The 18,455-nt window shown below is 44.5% G+C and overlaps 2 protein-coding genes across 3 annotated transcripts; one reads left to right on the top strand and one right to left on the bottom strand.

The window, feature by feature from the left end:
• Positions 1-7,281: 7,281 nt before the first annotated feature.
• LOC123183436 (reticulon-like protein B12) lies at positions 7,282-8,596 on the top strand. Its single transcript, XM_044596247.1, has 3 exons — positions 7,282-7,506; positions 7,630-8,019; positions 8,155-8,596. Exons 1-3 carry the CDS (start codon positions 7,470-7,472, stop codon positions 8,325-8,327), a joined length of 600 nt encoding a protein of 199 aa, XP_044452182.1. The 5' UTR covers positions 7,282-7,469; the 3' UTR covers positions 8,328-8,596.
• A 146-nt stretch (positions 8,597-8,742) lies between these two features.
• On the bottom strand, positions 8,743-18,118 carry LOC123183434 (protein argonaute 4B). Of its 2 annotated transcripts, none has more exons than XM_044596245.1 (23): positions 17,886-18,118; positions 15,491-15,767; positions 15,148-15,353; positions 14,819-15,043; positions 14,594-14,730; positions 14,394-14,491; positions 14,210-14,307; positions 13,512-13,671; positions 13,315-13,431; positions 13,093-13,200; positions 12,936-12,998; positions 12,745-12,858; positions 12,503-12,668; positions 12,291-12,403; positions 12,053-12,190; positions 10,462-10,589; positions 10,266-10,331; positions 10,110-10,173; positions 9,865-9,976; positions 9,680-9,753; positions 9,480-9,574; positions 9,357-9,388; positions 8,743-9,258 (listed from the first exon to the last, which is right to left on the bottom strand). In XM_044596245.1, the coding sequence occupies exons 2-23, from the start codon at positions 15,764-15,766 to the stop codon at positions 9,080-9,082; spliced, it is 2,769 nt and encodes a 922-aa protein (XP_044452180.1). In that variant the 5' UTR covers position 15,767; positions 17,886-18,118; the 3' UTR covers positions 8,743-9,079. The 2 variants fall into 2 exon arrangements, with proteins under 2 accessions (XP_044452180.1, XP_044452181.1); XM_044596246.1 differs by having other exon boundaries at positions 17,890-18,107.
• Between the last annotated feature and the right edge of the window lie 337 nt (positions 18,119-18,455).

Below are 18,455 nucleotides of genomic sequence, written 5' to 3'. Positions count from 1 at the left end.
AAATTCCTATCAAAACTAAGCTCCTCTCATCTTTTCCAAAGTTTTTTGCCCAATTTTTAACCACCACTTCTAATTCGCCTGGTATATCAGTTAAGTTGAAAGCACATTTTAAAATATTCCACAGAAGCCTAGCTACTGAACAAGTCAGAAACAGATGATTAATACTCTCTCTATGCCCACAGAATGGACAGTTTTCATCACCTTTCCACCCCCTACGCAACAGGTTATCCTTAGTGAGAATGCTATTTCTAAGAGCCAGCCACATGAAGACTTTGACTCTAGGTGGCATTTTAATTTTCCACATATAAAGGTGTGGGCATTTGATTCCATTCTCTACAAGATGTCTGTATAAGGATTTTACTGTATAAATCCCATTTTTTGTCAAAGTCCATTTCACTTTATCTTTTGCATCTCTCAACACCACCGAACTGCACACCTCTTTTATATGATCCCAGAGCTCTTTTGAGTCCCCAATCAAAGCCCTTCTAAAACATGTATTATTAAGCCCTTTCTCAAAAATTTCTTTAACTGTTTTCTTTTTATCAAAACAGATATTATATAACCTGGGAAATTTTTTACAAAGTGGTGCAGATCTAATCCACCAGTCTTCCCAGAATCTGGTGTTTCCTCCATCTCCTATCATGAATTTGCACAAAGAGGTAAAATAATCTCTATGTTTTAATAACTCCTTCCAAAATTGGGAGTCACCTTGTTTAACAGTTAAATTTCCAACAGGGTTCCGATCCTTGATATTTTTTCAAAATAATCTCTTTCCATAACCCTTCCGTGTTGTAAATTTTCCACCACCATTTGCTCAAGAGGGATTTATTCATAAGTGCTAGGTTTTGGATCCCCAAACCACCCATGTCCTTAGGTCTACAGACATCATACCATTTAACCAGATGATATTTTTTCTTTTTATCATCTTCTTGCCACAATAACCTAGCTCTAAAGAAGTCCATTCGCTTATTCACCCCAATAGGTAATCCATAAAAGGACATCATAAAGTATGGGATGCCTGTCAGAGAAGATTGTATTAAAGTAAGCCTTCCAGCACTAGCAAGGAGCCTTCCTTGCCAGGTTTCACATTTTTTCTCCATTTTACTCTCCGGGGGTTTCCAGTGTTTGTTGCTAATTCTACTGCCATCTACAGGTAGTCCTAAATATTTCATTGGCAAAGTCCCAATGGGGCAAGTGAGTATCCTAGTATATTCATCTTTTTTTGTTCTTGGCCTCCCCAAAAAGAAAAAGTTCACTCTTATGAAAATTGATTTTCAGACCAGACATCTGCTCAAAAAGGCATAATATATATTTGAGGTTATGTGCACTATCTATGTCATATTGTAAAAGAAATATGGTATCATCTGCATATTGCAACATGTTAATCCCATTTGTGGCATATTCTTCCAGCACCCCTTTAACTAGGCCATTTTTTCTGGCATTATCAAGCATGATAGCCAAAGCATCAGCCGCTAAGTCAAAATTAAGAGGTGACAGGGAATCCCCCTGCCTCAGCCCTTTATGAGTAGGGAAATACTTTCCTAAGTTTTCATTCACCTTCACACAAACTTTCCCTCCTCTGATTGTTTCCATCACCCAATCTATCCACTTGTCTGGGAAACCTTTCATTTTAAGCATTTGGAAGAGAAAGGACCATTTTATTTTATCGTAAGCTTTTTCAAAATCTATTTTCAAAAGCAAAGCCCCTTGTTTCTTCTTTTTTATGCTATTCAAGGCTTCATGCAAAATCAAGACCCCCTCCATAATATATCTGCCCTTGACAAAAGCAGTTTGTACAGGGGAAATAACATCTGCTGCCACCATATTCAATCTGTTCATCAGAACTTTAGTAATAATTTTGAAACAGACATTTAACAAGCAAATAGGCCTGAAATTTTGTATTTTAGCAGCATCTTTGCTTTTTGGGACTAAAGTAATAATCCCATAATTCAACCTACTAATATCAACTTTTTTGTTTGAAAAATCGTCTAGTAAGGACTTAAGATCATGTTTGATCAACTCCCAGTAATGTTGAGAAAATTCAGCTGTAAATCCATCAGGGCCAGGTGACTTATTATGGGCCATATTAAACACCACATTCTTAATTTCCTCCAGAGAGAACTCATTGATCAGTATATCTCTATACTGTTCCTGAATCATTTTTGGATTTTCAATATTTAGAGAAGTTGTAGAATTGTCACGATGACCAAACAAGTTTTTATAAAAACTTGTTATATATTCTACCAGATGTTTGTCTCCTTCAATCACCCCTTCCTAATGATGTTAAAATGATAGTGCCCAGGAGAGCCAGGTTTATTCTTTTCACTGGCTTTTCTAATGATGTTAAAATCACCCCCTATCAGAATGGGGTTTATACTGGTTTGGAAAATTCTAGAAAGCTCAGCCAGAAATTTAGCATTCCTCTCTAGTTGGGCATCTCCATAAATCACCACTAAGTCCCAAATGAACCTAGTTTTTAGATCTTGCACTGTCATTTTAATATGGTAGTCTCCTTCACTTTGTGAGATCACATCTAGAGTGGTGTAATTCACCCCTAACAAGAGTCCACCAGATTTCCCCCTAGCAGGAGTGAAATGCCAGTGAAAGTCTCTGCCAGCACATATTTTCTGTAGATCATTTCTAGAAAACTCCTGTCTCATGGTCTCTTGCAAGCCCAGGAAATCTACTTTCATGTCCATTATCATTTCCCTAAGAAACCTCCTTTTAATGTCTCCCCCAAAACCTCTCATATTCCAAAAAATGCCTCTCATTTTTTGTTTCTTTTTCTTAGCAGAAAGTTCTAACATTTTAACAGCAAAGGCAGTTTTTACCCGAGAACCTCTGGTGGTTTTCTCCTTTTTTTCTCTCTTTTTTTGATGAGAAAAGTTCTCTAACTATTTCCCAGTCCTCGTCATCTTTTCTATCCCCCTCCTCATCTCCCTGATCAAGTAAATCTTCCAGGGTATGCTCCCCAGTGTCAATGATCTCGTTTTCCTCAAGCAGCACATTTGTTTCTGCTTTTTATTCAAGTCAGACAGCCACAAGTCAATTCTAGCCTGCTCTACATTTTTTATCAATTCCAAATTATGTTTAATCACCTCAGCATTTTTTCCTAGTGTGACCCCTACCCCCTCAGCAACCTTTTGCAGGAGACTGTTAGATTTAGGAAAGCTTCCAATACAAGGTAACTCACCATAGTTATCTTTCTTTGCTGCCCTTTCCTTGGCCAGTTCTGTGATGTTACGATCTTCTTTTCCCTTTAATCTAGTGCATCTTCTCAGCTCCTCTTCTTCATCTTTCAATACATCCTCCCCTTTCCTAGCTTTTTTAATCTTAGTCTCAAAAGAGTGTGTGTCTTGACTAGCTGTGTAATCCACTGGATCCACATATCCCAGTCCAATGGCCTGATCTATCAATTCTTGCTCTGTCATTTCTCCCCCCCCCCTCTTCCTGTTTGTCCTCCACTCTCATATCTTCATCAATGGCTTCTACCTCTTCCTCTTCATTGCCGCTTTTATCTCCAGATTGTGACCCTTTCACCTCATCACCTCCTTTCAGATTGATCTGGAGTAGCTCATGCTGTCTTTTAACCTCTTTCTCAAGGGTTTTTCTAATAAACTCCATTTCTTTCCCTTTTTTCTCTTCTAGCATAAGTTGTGCAGTCTGCCTAGCAGCCAGCTCCTCTGCTTTCTGCAGCCTGATCATCAGACTCTCTTCCCTCTCTTGCAATTCTGTAACTGCAACTGTCTCCTTGCTTTTTTGTAGACTTCATCAGTCTGACAGATTTCACTAGGCTTCAGAACCACCTGCTCATATTGTTTCAAACCCAAATCCCCCAAGTTCATGCTCTGTTTTCCAGTGCCCACTTGTTTGCTTCTTTTTTGCATGTCATTCTCTCTTTGTGACTCAAAACTCTCAAGATCCAGATATTCAAACATCTTTCTTTTGTTCCCCTCATCAAACTTGTACCACCCCTATTCAGCAACCGAGTCAAACTCAAAGTTTATGTCATATAGCAACAGGTCTTTAGTAGTTATCTCAGTCCCTGCTGGAATTTTGTGCATGTCTCTCACACCAACCTTCACCCTGATTTCTTCCTGGGAGTGTATGTGCTCCACATCAACCTCCACCACTGGCCCTAAAGCAGATCCAATCTCACACACCCTTAGATAGTGTCTCAAAGTGTCAGGCACCCCCCACATCTTTATCCATACTGAGTGAAGCTTTCCCTTGGCTTTATCATCTGGGCTCCAGAAATCAACCTCCACCATTGCTCATGTCCCCAACAAAGTGAATTTTCCAAAGTTCTTAAGCTCCACCAATTTGGTTTTGCTAGGGAATCTCATCAGAAAGGTTTTTGGACTCTAAAATTTAGCTCTCCAGGTCCACCCCCATTCAAACATCTTGGCAAATCCATATGCAACTATAGTTTCATTCAACTGCCCAGACTGTACAGTGACAAGTGCCATTGGGTTTATATGCTCAGTAGCAACAATGTCTTTGGTGTGTTGAACCAAAAGACATCCCAATCTTCTAGCTCCATATCCCACATACTTGGCTACAGGTTTAGCTTGCTTCAGAATTGTACATTCTTCAGTACTGTGTGATGCTCTCTGACACACCACACAAAACACCTTGTTTTTGCAGTCACTCTTGAGGTGCCCCTTCTCTTTGCACTTGACACAAAAAAGATCTTTCCTGTTGCTCCCTATTTCCTTCTTCTTTAGGGCCTCTTTTCCTCCCTCATCCTTTGTTTGCCCTTGCATCTTCAATATTTCCTGCTTAGCAAATATTGGTATTGTTGTGCCATTTGCTCCTGTGGCAAGAAACCAAACTGCCCCAGCCCCATCCCAACAGGCACCAGCTGGGGGAAATTAGGGTTGTTCACCATGGGAAATCCACCTGCCATCTGCATCTGTCCCCCTTGCATACCCATTTGCTAGATATTGGGATTGGCAACTGCAAAGTTGCTACCAGGTCCCAAATCTCCATTCCCAATCTAAGCTCTCTCTTGCTGTCCCCCCCCCCCCCTCTGCCTGAGCCAAATGATCCTCCCTTGCCATTCAGATCTCTCCCACTCCCCATCGAAGTTCCTTCTCCTCCAGAACCACTGCTATTAGTTCCAGACCCCCCCTGTAATTTCCATCTCTGTTTCTCCAATCAAAACCTTCCTGATCTCTCCCATCTTGCCTGTTAAATCCTCTCTCAGAATTATCAGGTTTGTTGTAATAGTTACCTCTCCCCCCAAAGCATGTGCCTCGCCCAGGCCTTGGCCGCCAACTCTCCTATCTGTTGGCCATGGTCTCAGCTCCTCCCCAGTCCTTCTCTTCTTCTTCAGATCTGGTTTCTCTGCTCGCCGCCGTCTTGGGTGTAGGGTTTGGAGGGTGGAGGAAGTCTGGTTCTGGTATAGAAGGTGGGATGCCTCCTTTATATATCCCTCCCCCCTCTACACTCCTCCCTGGGCCCCCCAGCCCGTCCACCTTATTGGGCCAAAAGCCCAGAAGGCTTTTTCCTCCCAAACCCCCCTGCATCCAATTATCTCCTCCGTTGTCTTCTCTTTTTCCTTGTGCAGAAATCTGACTTTCTTCTCCCCTTTGGATTTCATCAGCTTCTTCCTCAAGGCTAAAATTTTCAGGGATGCTCACTTTTGACAACTTGCCATCTTTGTTGTCACTCCCTTAGATTTCGTCCCCCCCCCCCACCAAACTAAGATCTGCTACTTTTTTGATTGGATTAGGCTCATCCATCTCAATATCACTCAAATATTCAGGGAATCTCGCATAATCCCATATTATTGGATTTTTAGGTTTCATCTTAATTAGAGGCATATCTATCTTTTTACAATGGTATTCACCCCAGCTAGGAGAATCAATATGAGTAAAACTACCCTCACATTTGGTCTGAATCATATCAAATTCCTTCTTATCAATATCAACCTCATTTTTCAGAAGCAAGCTCTGAACATATTGATTCATCCTTTTTTTCATTTCCCTATTTACTCGCCTGATTCGGCTTTGTATATCAATTGCATGAAGATGCTCTCTATTATCATAGGTAATAGAAGCATATGGAGAAAAGGGGCAACAATCCTCACCTGAATTATCATCCTCGTTAGAATCGGTACCTGAATCTTCGTTAGCCAACCTCCAGAAGCGGTTATTGGCTAACGAAGCCTTCAGGCATCGTTTCCGGCGAGGCGTGCCGAGCGGCGTGGAGTCGGGGTTGGTGCAAGGCGCGCGGAACGGCGCGGCATCCGCGGCTCCTCCTGCGGTGGCTGCTCCACCGGGTCGTCGCAGATCACGATCGGCGCCATGGCCGAGCCTGGGGCAGGGAGGGCCAGGACCCCTTCGCGAGATCTGAGAGCTAATCCCCTCATGGCGGGGGCTAGTTGCGCCGTCTCGAAGGAGGTGAACTCCACCCACTTCCTCGCCACGGCCCTTTCCGGCGAATCCGGCCAGAGCAGCACCTGGAGCGGGTGCTTGCGTCCACCCCTTCCGAACAGTGACCTCTCCTCCGCCACGGTCAGCCGCTCGAAGATTGCCTCCGCCTCCGCATACATCTCCCTTTTGCTTGTATACCACGAGCCGATCTCCCTCAGCCGAGCACGCAGGAACATGTCCCAGCCAGCAAACTTCCTCAACTTCTCTTCGCTGATCTCCACCATCGCCGCCGCGGTCGTCGCCAGAGAGGGAGGTGGGTGTGGTTGTTGGAAGAGATGGATAGAACTGGATCGGGGCGGACTCACCATAAGTATTGCCCGCAATTAATCTCCCACCAGCCGCAATTCCTCTCCCACCAGCCGCAATTTCTCCCTCGCCGGCGCCCCCGCCCTGGATCTCCTCCTCGACGCGCGCAACGTAACAAGGGAACCCGATTGTGGTTCCAGGGGCCAACACGAGCCCCCTCCTGTACCGCCTGTCCACCGTACATCCTCGCTCGTCGACGAGGTCGATCGTCGACCAAGCACGATCACCCCGCGGTGCAGCTATAGAGCCGCCGTCTTGAGATTGGCGGCGAACCACGCCGGCCACCGTCGTGGGGCGGGTTCGCTCTCCGCGTCGGCGTCGCCAAGGAGATGTGTCGGACGCGTCATCTGTAGCGCCGCTTCCTCAGAGTGTATACTAGTAGTACAACAATACAACCAACTTGTTACAAGTGCCTTGATAATAACTAGTATACAAATGCTACCACTAGATTGTAGGTGAGGAGTTTTTATTTATTTTTTGAAATAAGTGGGGAGTTGTTTGACAGGCAGGAATGATGATAGTGGTAGGTGGACACTGAGTCGGGTCCAGGTGGACGGACCAACTCATTTCTGGTTTCTTTCTTTCTTTTCTTTCTTTCCAGCGAAAAATTGCAATTTGCAGCAGCATTTGGGAAAGTGAAGTGCACGTCTCCCTCCTTTGATCATTCATTCATCAAACAAATTCCAATCCAGCAAGTACCAAACCCTCTCTCGCGGCCAATCCATGGATCGCCGCCGCCAGCACCACGCCGGAGAATTCGGTCGGTAACCTCCTCGTCTCTCTCTCTCTCTCTCTCTCTCTCTCTCTCTCTCTCTGTATCATCAGCTAGCAAGCAACCGCAGACCTGAATGAATGAATCAACCAATGGATCCATCATTCGCAGTGACGGACGTGGTGCTGTGGCGGCGAGGCCGGGCGGAGCTGAGCGCGCTGCTGCTGGCGGCCGCCGTCGCCTCCTGGATCCTCTTCCACGGAGCCTCGGGTTACACGGCCGTCTCGCTGGCCGCCGACGTGCTCCTCCTGCTGCTGGCGGTGCTGTACGCGTGGTCCAGGGCCGCGCGCCTCCTCGGCCGCCCCGCCCCGCCCATCCCCGACCTGCAGCCGGCGGCCGACGAGCTCGCCGCGCTGATTCATTCGTGCCTCGCCGACCTCGCCTCCGCCTTCCGCCGCGTCGCGCAGGGCCAGCCCGGCTCCGGCCAGGTGTTCCTCTGCCTCGCCGCCGCCGCCCTGCTGGGCCGCCTCGCGCGCGACCTCCCCACCCTGTGCTACGCAGGCAGGCACCTTGCCTTTGCTCTGCTTTCTTTCTTGTCTTTGTGAATAATACGTACACTAGTTTGTTGAGACGCCATGGTTGGGTTGGGTTGGGTTGGGTTCTGATGGAGTGTTTGATTTGATTTTGTGGTGGCAGTTGTGGTGGGCGCTCTGACGATCCCGGCGGTGTACGAGAGATTGAGCATGGAGCGATACATGAGGATGGCATCTCTCAACATGTACAGATACGAGGTCTTGTACCAGAGCCTCTCCCTCACCTGCTACCTCAGCACCAGGGACTACCTCATCGAGCTGCTCAAGGAAGCATGATCAATTCATGCTTTTCTTTTCTCTTCTTCTCTTCCATTTTTGATGGACGATTGTGTTTGGGCTTTTTCTTTTTCTAGTGTGCCTGCTTCTGCTTCTGCTTAGATTGAGATTGATCGAGTCGAGTTGATTTGGTAGCTGCTGCTTACGGCTGTTGGCGTTCGAGTGTGCTCCTAGCACTCCTAGATATATATAGAATGAATGAATGAATGAATGAATGAAAATTGGTTGTGAGATTGCACAAAAACATTTTGTCTCTGTCTGTGCTGTCATGTGATGAACCTGGCTGGAGATTATCCATGATACATACTGAAGCCATACATAATTTGGTTGGCGCTAATGAATGTATGCAGTTTGATGGATTGTTTCGTTTGTTTGCTTACTTAAGTTGTGATTGAGATTGATGTATCTCTCTATGTACCAAGTTGCCAACCGATTCTTCCATCTGCAACAAATTCACATCCACTTAACTTGATTATCCACTCCACCCAAGTCGTCTAGGTCTAGCTAGCCAGCACATCATCCAAGGTTAAGCTAGATTCAGGTTGCTTGGTTCAACGACGCCAACACAAACACAAACGATCCATGGGAACGTTCCCAGCGCGACACCAACGCAACAGACCGACCCACTTACTTGTTCATTCTACGGGCACCCATACAGCTAGAGTTCAAGGTGCCATCTAGATAAGATAGATAGGTTTTATACAGACACACGGTTCAACCTCCACTGACAGACAGCGGAGAGCAGCATCAGATCAGCAGAAGAACATGGAGCTCCTCACTTTCTCGTGCAGCCGAGGCAGCTCCGGCACCGGGGCGCTGCCCACCGACGTGTGGCCCCCTCCCTGGCTCGATGACGTGTCCGACATGTCGTCAAACTTCATGAAGGTGCCCACCTGCGCCGCCGCCAGATGCGCGTACGCTATCGGAGCAGCTGCCAAAACAAGACACACAACAGCATAAGCAACTCCTCACATGCATTGCCAAACACAAACAGCGGCGAGCATGGATCGAGTGAGTCTTCAAACATACCTACTGATATCGCTGTCGTGCTCCTCTGGTACCTGAAATAAAGAAACGCCGACAGGTTCAGACACAACAAGAATGACCCAAGCCTAGACCGGTAGTAACATCATATATAGGCTGTCCACATACACGTAGGAGAGCGAGTGCACAAACTCCTGGAGCTCATCCCCACTGAAGCCGATCTCATCATGCAGAACATGGTAATGCGTTGGCCTCGACGTCCCCTGCCACACAAAGAAACCCTAATTAGCCCCCACCTGAACGAACATGGTAGTGCTACATTGCGCTAGGAAGCAAAAACAGAGCAGAAAGCAGAGTTTACTACTCACAATCATCCCAGCATGCGCGCACATGTAGAAGTCAAAGTTCTTGGGATGGCACACTTGTTTATCCACCACAGTGCCTACACAATATGACATGGACACTTGCTGTTACAATCTACCGTTTCACACAAGAAAACTGCATGCAAACCCACGTATAAAAAGCAGTGGACTTGGGAAAGACGTTTGTTTACCAGGAGGAACATTTTCTGGCGAGTTTGTCTGGAAAAACCTGGTGTGATGGTTTTTCTGAGCAACTATGACTGTGAACTTGGGCTCCCACTTGTCATCAAGGCATTTGCATGCCTGCATTGCATTGGTTGGTTAAAAGGAGATCAAATGAGTGACACTGTCCAGCTCCAGTACGGGATAATTACTTGTACATAGGTTACAAGTATTGTTCTAACAAGAACATGTTGGGATCAAGTAAATATACTACCTCAATGATCTGCTCAAGCTCGATGTTTATGACCTGAGTAAACTGGCTTTCGCTCACTCCATCCCTGAAAGTAGCATCAGTTATGTCCATTTTCAGTAGAGGAACTACAAAAATTTACTGCTATTAGCAAATACTAGTAGTTTCACAATTTGGTACCTGAAAATGATGACTTGGTCTGGCTTCCGCTTCCCAGAGCTAGTGTAGAAGTCAATAAGAGATTCCCTGGAAATCCACAGTGCAACGGTTTCATTCCATTCCATTAGGAAAAGCGTGCAACAAAGCACAACATACATACTACAAGGACACCCACGCACAGTTTGGACAATGAACTGGACTCAAGATTGACGCGTACCGAATAAGGCCATCATCTTCAGTTCCCCGTGGTTTGAACAAGGAGGCCATCATCTCCTGTTTGGGTGACTGAGTGTGTACTGTTGCTCTGTATTTAGAGATGAGAGGCCACTCACGAGAACTCACCACCTAAACAAAATCCAAAAGCCATAGTTAGTTACAAGCAGTCAGAACAGCAACACTTTGAAGATAAGTAATATCCAGCACCAACAGTAGCATAAATTTGTGGCTGGCGCCAGTCACATTCCAATAGCTTAGCGGTCTGCAAGCTTCCAGTCAGTGTTCTAGAACATGATATGCAATTCTAAGATGGATGAACACAATATGCAATCAGTGCTCAAGGACTAATGTGGGCCCAACCTACTGGCCAATATATGTACTTGTTTGTATTCAAAACTGATTGATGACATTTATTATCTAAAAAAATGTAAAATTGATCAATGACAGCCTGTTGTTTATTAGAATGTATCTGAACTGTGGGATTACTCATAGCTCATTTTCCATATCTCAATTTCTAGGGCTATATTTCATCTATGTGGTATATACAACAACGAACACTACTTGAAGGAAACTGCAAACTGATTTGTCGACAGTTAATAAAAGAGAGAAGACGATATTAAAACCCTGAATTGTGAGCAAAGTTTAAGAAACAACCCCGAACTACAGAACCATCTACTGTACAACCTCAAAACTTCCAAAACCAGACAAAAATCAACAGTCTCCGGTCAAACTGGTTTCATCCCTGTTTTGAGTGGTTTTGACTTTTGATCAGTCAAAAGCCTGGTCAGCATCCCAGTCACCCTGCCACATCACTTTTGACCGAAAAATTGAAGTGCCCAGAAAAATTTGAAAAAACTCTAAAAAAATGAACACTACTATGATATTCAATCTGGGGAAATTTGAGGACTACTCCCTCCGTCCCAAAATAAGTGACTCAACTTTGTACTAACTTTGTACTAAAGCTAGTACAAAGTTAAGTCACTTATTTTGGGACGGAGGGAGTATTTGTCAAACAGATAAAAATATTAGAAGGAACATTTTGGGTCAAAAATATTTGGCCAAAAAATGAAAGTTTCCAGAAACTTTTGAAAAAAATCTCAATCATGAACACTACTATGATATTCAATCTGGGGAAGTCTGAAAACATTTTGCCAAACAGATAAATAACTAGAAGGAAAATACACAATCAGGACCATTTTGGGTCAAAATTTGGCCAAAAAATGGAAGTTTCCAGAAAGAACAGTTACATCACTTTTGGCCAAAAAATACTGTGAACTGATTTGTTGACAGTTGAAAAAAAAGTTAGTCAGCAGGTTAAATTGGGTTACATGAGATTATCAGCGATTTTTTTCTATCACATGGCCATAAGGAACAGTTACATCATGCATTCATGGTTTGAGGGGCCTAGTTTTGACAGGACAAAGCCAACCATGTGCTATATCTTCCACACAAGATAGCATAAAGAAACCTTGCAGAATTGTGAGCAGATAGCAACGACAATTCGGGATCCTATCTTCATGTTGAAGATCTAAGACATCATCATCTACAGAGCTACTATTCATCAGAGTGTAAAAAATACATATCCCGCTTACCGCAGCAATGGAAGGCCTGTCGGATTGGCCAGGTTGACCATGCGAGACATCCATGCCCAGGATGATAGTGGGCACCTTCCCCACAATGGGTATTGCACGGGCTGCTTCAATTTGAAGCAGTGTGTTGAGTCCACCGAGCTGGGGTGGAAAGACGAAAGCAACAAGCCTTAGCATACAGACAGTAGTCAAAATAAATACAGTTATAAGAAAGAAACCAGGTTCGGTCACGTCAACAAACCTTGGCATTTATCTTGAGCAACAGATTACTCAAGTACTGGTCATTGACTCTTTGCGGAGCTAGACACTGGGTGACTATGCCGAAATCAGCAAGACACTTCTTCTTCCAAGGACCTGCAGCAGATTCAAGCAGATATATATTACATACTATTCTCCAACAGTTAATCATGCTTATGGGGAAGGGTAACACAACCAAAAAGAAGATGAACCAACCATAAACTTCGCAGTTCTTCCTCTCAGGGAGGAGGCACAAAAGGAACAAGGGTGCTCCAGGTAGCTTGGCCTTTATCTGGGCAAACATCTCCTCCACTCTTCGTGCCACCGGAGCTCGTCTCAGTGATGGGCTCTCTTCGATTACAGTATGGGGGTCCTCATATTCCTGCAAACAAATGAAGTTCAGCAGCAGAAAAGAAGAAAAACCAAAGAGAAAATGTTGTAGATAAGTGGGAACATACGAGTCCCATTCCAGTCGCGACCCTTTTAAGGTCTTGGACAAGACCGCGAAGATCACAGCGTGCAGAGAAGTTGACGACAGACCACCTCTTGACAGAGCTGGTCCTAATCAGCTTCTGAAACAAAAGAAGAATCAACAAACAGAAGGAACATTGATAGAAAGACATGTTAGAAAGAGAGAGAAAATGTCGACCTTCCTCGCAATATTCCAGCGCCCGTTGCGTGCAAAGAACTCTTCACCGTTACCAGCTTTCAGCTACATGATAGAACGCTTGATTAGATACATTTTCTGAAAAACATCGAGCTTTCATTTGGAAGATACTAAGCTTGGAGAATTATCACTGGCTAACCTTGGGAGCAGGCAGGACCCTCCCTTCAATCTGAGTGAAATTTTGCGCAATTTGAATGCCACATGCCTTCAGCATGGGGTCAGCATCATAGTTGCTACGCTTAAGTGCCTTGCATATAAAATAGGTTAGAATGAACTGTCAGTTGATTGCCAAATCAGTAAAAGAAGCAAGTTATATATATGTGGTTGCATCATGCAAGCTAAAATCTAGATGATCACTCACATCATTAAGTGTTGACATTCTTTCGTGAGGCTTCTGTCTTGACTTCTCAACAAGCGAAGTCCTCTGCATAGTTGACAGAGCCTTCGTGTATCTTTGAAGAGGAACTAGTGTGCAAAGCTGGTCGCACAAAAAGTTCCCATCAGTACTTGAGAAGAAATTTCAGAAGGGTGTAAAAACAGCAAAACAGTGAAACGAACCTCCACGGGGAAATACGTCGGACGCTTTGGCCTCCCAGCATTGATACAGGGAAGATTGCCAGAATAGCGCAGTTCTATTCCTCTGTTCTTCACAAAGTAATCATAGACAGTGATCTCAACAGTTTCAGTGGTGTCCCCGTTCCTCCGCCTCAACGGGAACCTAGTTAAACATGCAAATCACAAAGCAATGAATAAATAGCAGCAAAATGCATAACATAGAACAAGCTAGAAACAACAACAGGACACCTTTCTAAGGGATACTATAAATTACTGCAGTGATGATTATTGTGATCACAAAAAGTAATGCTCTAGCTAGCTCTAAAAAGAGTTGTATACATTTTATCCTTCACTACAAGATCTTGTGTATATCAAAAATATACTTTGTGTTCATACTTGGCAGTAACTTTGTAAATAGGAATTAATGCTCTATATGATGATGAAGGTTTACTCTCTAGCTAGCTCCAAAGTCCAAACAGAGGTATATTTTCGATCCTTCACCAGGAGATCTTGTATAAATCAAAACTACGTTTCCTGCACATAATTACAGGCACTAACTCTGTAAACAGGAATTGATAATGCTGCTGATACTGTGGTCACAACAGATATTGTATATCTGATGGAGATGATTGACTCTCTAGCTAGCTCTGCTCTAAACAGAGTTGTATAAAATGAATAAAGCAGTAAGGGGGAACTCTCACATCTGTTCGTTGCAATTTCTCTCACTCAACCCAACAATCTTGAACTCTGAATTTGCAGGAGTGGTTTTTATCCTCAAGTTCTTGAGAGCACGCTTGGCCTGTTAGTCAAGCAGGCAAATTAGATATGGTTGCACGCCTGACTGTTCACAAAATTATCATCAAGAACACAAGAGATGCAACTTACCTTCTGCCAGTCGATTTTGTCAGGGTGGTCAACCTTCTGGTTAGCAAGAAGAAAGTCAATGACAGGACCAGGTTTAACTATCATGGTGGTTGAAACATCTGCAGGTTAAAAGAATTTTGACATGCAAATGTTAGATCGGATGCAGCCCTCGCAACATGAACGGTGGAGTTTATACAAGAATACTGTGGTGAGATGCATACCAATGTTTAGGGAGAGTCCACTCTGTGTACCACGGAAGCTTGAGTGAAATCCCCGGCACCCCATCACACCACCGCCCAAGTCAACGAAACTGCTAGGGTTGTTGTGGAAGAACGACTGGCGAACTAGAAGGCAGCCCCTGTGGATCATCAGAAAACATAAACCGCAGTCACGAGGCAGCTTAAGCACGGAGGAACACTTGGGGAGGCATAGGAGTAGATACATACTGTTTTGCAGAATGTTGCCTCAGTATGATGTCAAGAACTCGTAGAGCCTCGAGGGAGTGCTCTGATTCCTGACCTCTGATGGCGTGCCCAATTGCAGCCATAGGAATTGTTGCCGCAAAGTTGAGCTCCACCTTGAAGGTCTTGGCCTGGTAGGGTCTCCTCACCCTCTTCTGGTCACCACCTCCAGGACTACCGTTATTACCACCAGGGCTCCCAGCAGCAGTCCTAGAACCAAGTAAGAACCAAGTTATACCCTGTACTGAACACCGAGCATGGTACTCGATAGAAACAGATAGCATGCAAGCAGGTCACGAAGGAGCAGAACTCACTTTCCACTACCGATGTCTTCCAATACCACAATGAATTCATTGTTGATCTGTGGAAGAGCCCCGATGGTAAAGAGGCTCTTTTCGCCATCATATGCAAAGTCCTTGTCTGCGAGCTCAGAATGGTAGGTGTGCTGCAGCTTATCAAGGACCTTTCTGCCAATGCCCTTGCTGTCGACTGGCGTATCATCCTCATACTTGAGATTAACCTACGCATCATCAAAGGATAACACAGCTACCAAGTCAGCATGGGGATATATAAATAAGCTTGTACTACTTGTGAATCCTAGTACTAGGATAGGTAGTAGTGAAACTAGCTAGGAAAGAAAGCAAGTATGCTTCTTACATAGTAGTGGTTGAAGAACTCCTCTGAAGGCTTGACAGAGACTTTGTAGTGGTTGGCAAGCAGCTGGATGGGCTGGCCCTTCTTTCCCAAGCCATTGGGAGGCCTGGCCATTATGTGCCTCCTAGGCTTTGCTGGCTTGCTTGGAGGTGGCGGTGGGGGCGGTTCGCTCTCACTAGCAGCAGCAGCATCTTCTGCGATGATGGGCACCACGTTGGGAGGCAGAGGGGGTGGTGGTGGCAACTCGTCAGCAGCAGGCTCTCCATCATGCGGGTCCATCCTAAGCAAGATCAAAAGAACAGCAATGATTAGTAAGTAGTAGTAGTACCAAGACAGGAAACAGAATTTGATTCCAGGATGACCAAACAAACGTCGCAAAAGAAATGGTCCAGCTATGAAGAACATTTACTATCTAGCTGCTTTTAACGGAGTTATATAGTACTCCCTCCGTTCCTAAATATTTGTCTTTTTAGAGATTTCAAATGGACTACCACATACGGATGTATACATATTTTAGAGTATAGATTCACTCATTTTGCTCCGTATCTAATCACTTGTTGAAATCTCTAGAAAGACAAATATTTAGGAACAGAGGGAGTACATGTTATCATTCACTAGGAGATCTTGTATTAATGAAAGGAAGGTGTGCATAATTAGGAGCAGTAACTTTGTAAAAGGAATCAATGATGATACTGATACTGTGATCACAAAAGTAATGCTGTGTATGATTAAAACAGAGGTATATTTTCTAGCTAGATCCAAACAGAGGTATATTTTCTATCCTTCACCAGGAGATATCGTATGGAACTATAAATCAAAATTATACGTCCTGCACATAATTACAGGCAGTAACTTTGTAAGCAGGAATTAACAATGATGCTGACACTGTGGTCACAAAAGATATGTGTACATATTCCTGAATCCTATGATTTGTCAACCCCAAAAAATGCATCCCGAGACAGGCACTGAGAGGTGTGATGCCCAACTGGTAACATCGCTTCTACTATAGATACATCCATACCTGCGACAAGTAATTCGGAACAGAGGGAGTAGTATTTTGCTAGGAAAAGATGGAAGATATGTACAGAGAGCACAAAGATTCATGGCTAGGGAACAGAGAAAAGTAGACAAGATTGATGAAAGGACCTCTACATTTTGTTTGCAAGAAGAAACCCTAGCCAAAAACTAAAGAAGCTCATCCATCAAAGAAAACCCCCAAGATTGCAGTAGTATATATATTTTATACCTCAATCAAAAAAAGAAAAGAAAATTGGTGTGCATATTTTACAAGCAGTATAATACTGTAAGCGAAACAGAGGTTTCTGAATCCTATGACATGTGAGGCCCAAAAAATGCATCGTCAGAGAGAGAGACAGACAGGTGCATCAGTTGGTAGGTGTGATGCCCCTCCCCTCTGCTTGTCACATCACATCACGGACTAGACTGACTAGGTAGAGCATTTTCTTTTTAAATGCTGTGAAAAGGGAAGATGTATGCATAGTGCAGAGAGAGCAGAAAGATTGATGGCTAGGGAGGGAAAATCATGGAGAAAAGAAGAGGAAGGTTGATGAAAGGGCCTTTAGATTGATTGATTGAGCTCAAGAAGAATAGAATTAGAAAGAAAGAAGAAGCACTGAAAGCATTTTGTTCTGTTTGCAAGAAGAAGAATCCTAGACAGAGAGAGAGAGAGAGAGAGAAACAAAAACAAAAATCTCTCCTTATCCCTTGAGAAAGAGTATGCTGAAGAAAGAAAACCCCAAAAAGTCAAGCAAGAAACACAGAAAAAAGTCAAGCAAGAAAACCCCAAAGCTGAAGTGAAGAAGCCGTGGCTAGGCATAATGGTGTGCTGTGCGGTGGGCACAAACGAATCTGTGGGTCTGTGTTGAAGAATGCACATCACAGTGGATATACATATACATACGTACATACTAGTAGAAAGAAAGAAGTCACTATAAGTGGTGGCAGTAAAAACAAGAGAGTGAGAAACGGGTCAAGAAAGGGAGAAGCAAATCTGGTATTGAAAAAATAAAAAAAAAAAAGAATAGATTGGTGGAGGCAAGGAAGGAAGGAAGAATCCGTGCCTGCCGAGGGGACGAATCTGGCGCGGGAGAGAGGAGGGAAAACCCTAGCTAGGATTGCATTGCATTGCAGCCTGGCCGGATTGCGGGCGGATGAATCAAGGAATGAATGAATGAATGGGGATTTATTTGATTTGATTTGATTTATTATTACAAAGAAGGAAGGAAAAGGAAACAAGATTCATTATAAGGGGAAACCAGTATGTCCCCAAACCAACCCAACCCAACCCAACCCTAGGAAGGAAGGAAGGAAGGATGGATGGAAGGATGGATGGAAGGAAGGAAGGAAGGATGGATGGATGGATGGAGGGAGTGATTACCTACCGGCGATGCGAGTTCCGTCGCGGCGGTCTTCTCCGGCGGGGGTGGGCCCCTCCCTCACTGTTCTGTTGTGTTCTTGATGAGATGAGATGAGAAGAGAAGAGAGGTAGAGTAGTAATGGAGGAGGAGCTCTGCTCTTCCCTTTCTTGGGAGGGGTGGGGTGTTGGGTTTGGGGTATGTGCCGGCGTGGGTACCCAGAGCAGAGCAAAGCAATGTGGACGGACGGCTAGGATGAGTCCTCGGCCTCGTCGCTGCCGTCATCCGTCCGTTGGTTCGGTTGCGTCCGCCGCGACTGCTGGCCGCGCCGGATGACCCGCCCCTTTCTGTCCACTCAATCCCCAACTGCCTTCTCTCAAAAAAAAAAAACCCAACTGCCTTCACCTCACCTCACACCTCCATGCAGATGCAGATGCAGTTGCCGTTGCGGTGCATGGCACACGGCCACGGTAGGACAGCCGCGTGGCATCTCCCCTCCATCCCAACCATGCCATGCATCTCCATTCCATCCCAATCACTACTAGTACATTCATAGTACAATCTATTTTCAAGCTCTTATATTAATTTGTTAA

Source organism: Triticum aestivum, chromosome 1D (genome assembly GCF_018294505.1).
Source record: "Triticum aestivum cultivar Chinese Spring chromosome 1D, IWGSC CS RefSeq v2.1, whole genome shotgun sequence".
NCBI classification, from domain to species: Eukaryota; Viridiplantae; Streptophyta; class Magnoliopsida; order Poales; family Poaceae; genus Triticum; species Triticum aestivum.
The sequence above is the reverse complement of the archived record's forward strand: the minus strand, read 5'-3'. Positions and strand labels throughout refer to the sequence as shown.

What these genes read in the sequence shown, in the direction of transcription:
- LOC123183434 (XM_044596245.1), bottom strand. Translation starts at nt 15,766, where the DNA reads ATGGACCCGCATGATGGAGAGCCTGCTGCTGACGAGTTGCCACCACCA. An exon ending in TCGCGACTGGAATGGGACTC is followed by an intron (nt 12,669 to 12,744) that starts GTATGTTCCCAC and finishes ATTTGTTTGCAG; the next exon opens with GAATATGAGGACCCCCATAC. An exon ending in TGCTCAAGATAAATGCCAAG is followed by an intron (nt 12,191 to 12,290) that starts GTTTGTTGACGT and finishes TTTCCACCCCAG; the next exon opens with CTCGGTGGACTCAACACACT.
- LOC123183436 (XM_044596247.1), top strand. Translation starts at nt 7,470, where the DNA reads ATGGATCGCCGCCGCCAGCACCACGCCGGAGAATTCG. An exon ending in GCACCACGCCGGAGAATTCG is followed by an intron (nt 7,507 to 7,629) that starts GTCGGTAACCTC and finishes CATCATTCGCAG; the next exon opens with TGACGGACGTGGTGCTGTGG. An exon ending in CCCCACCCTGTGCTACGCAG is followed by an intron (nt 8,020 to 8,154) that starts GCAGGCACCTTG and finishes TTGTGGTGGCAG; the next exon opens with TTGTGGTGGGCGCTCTGACG.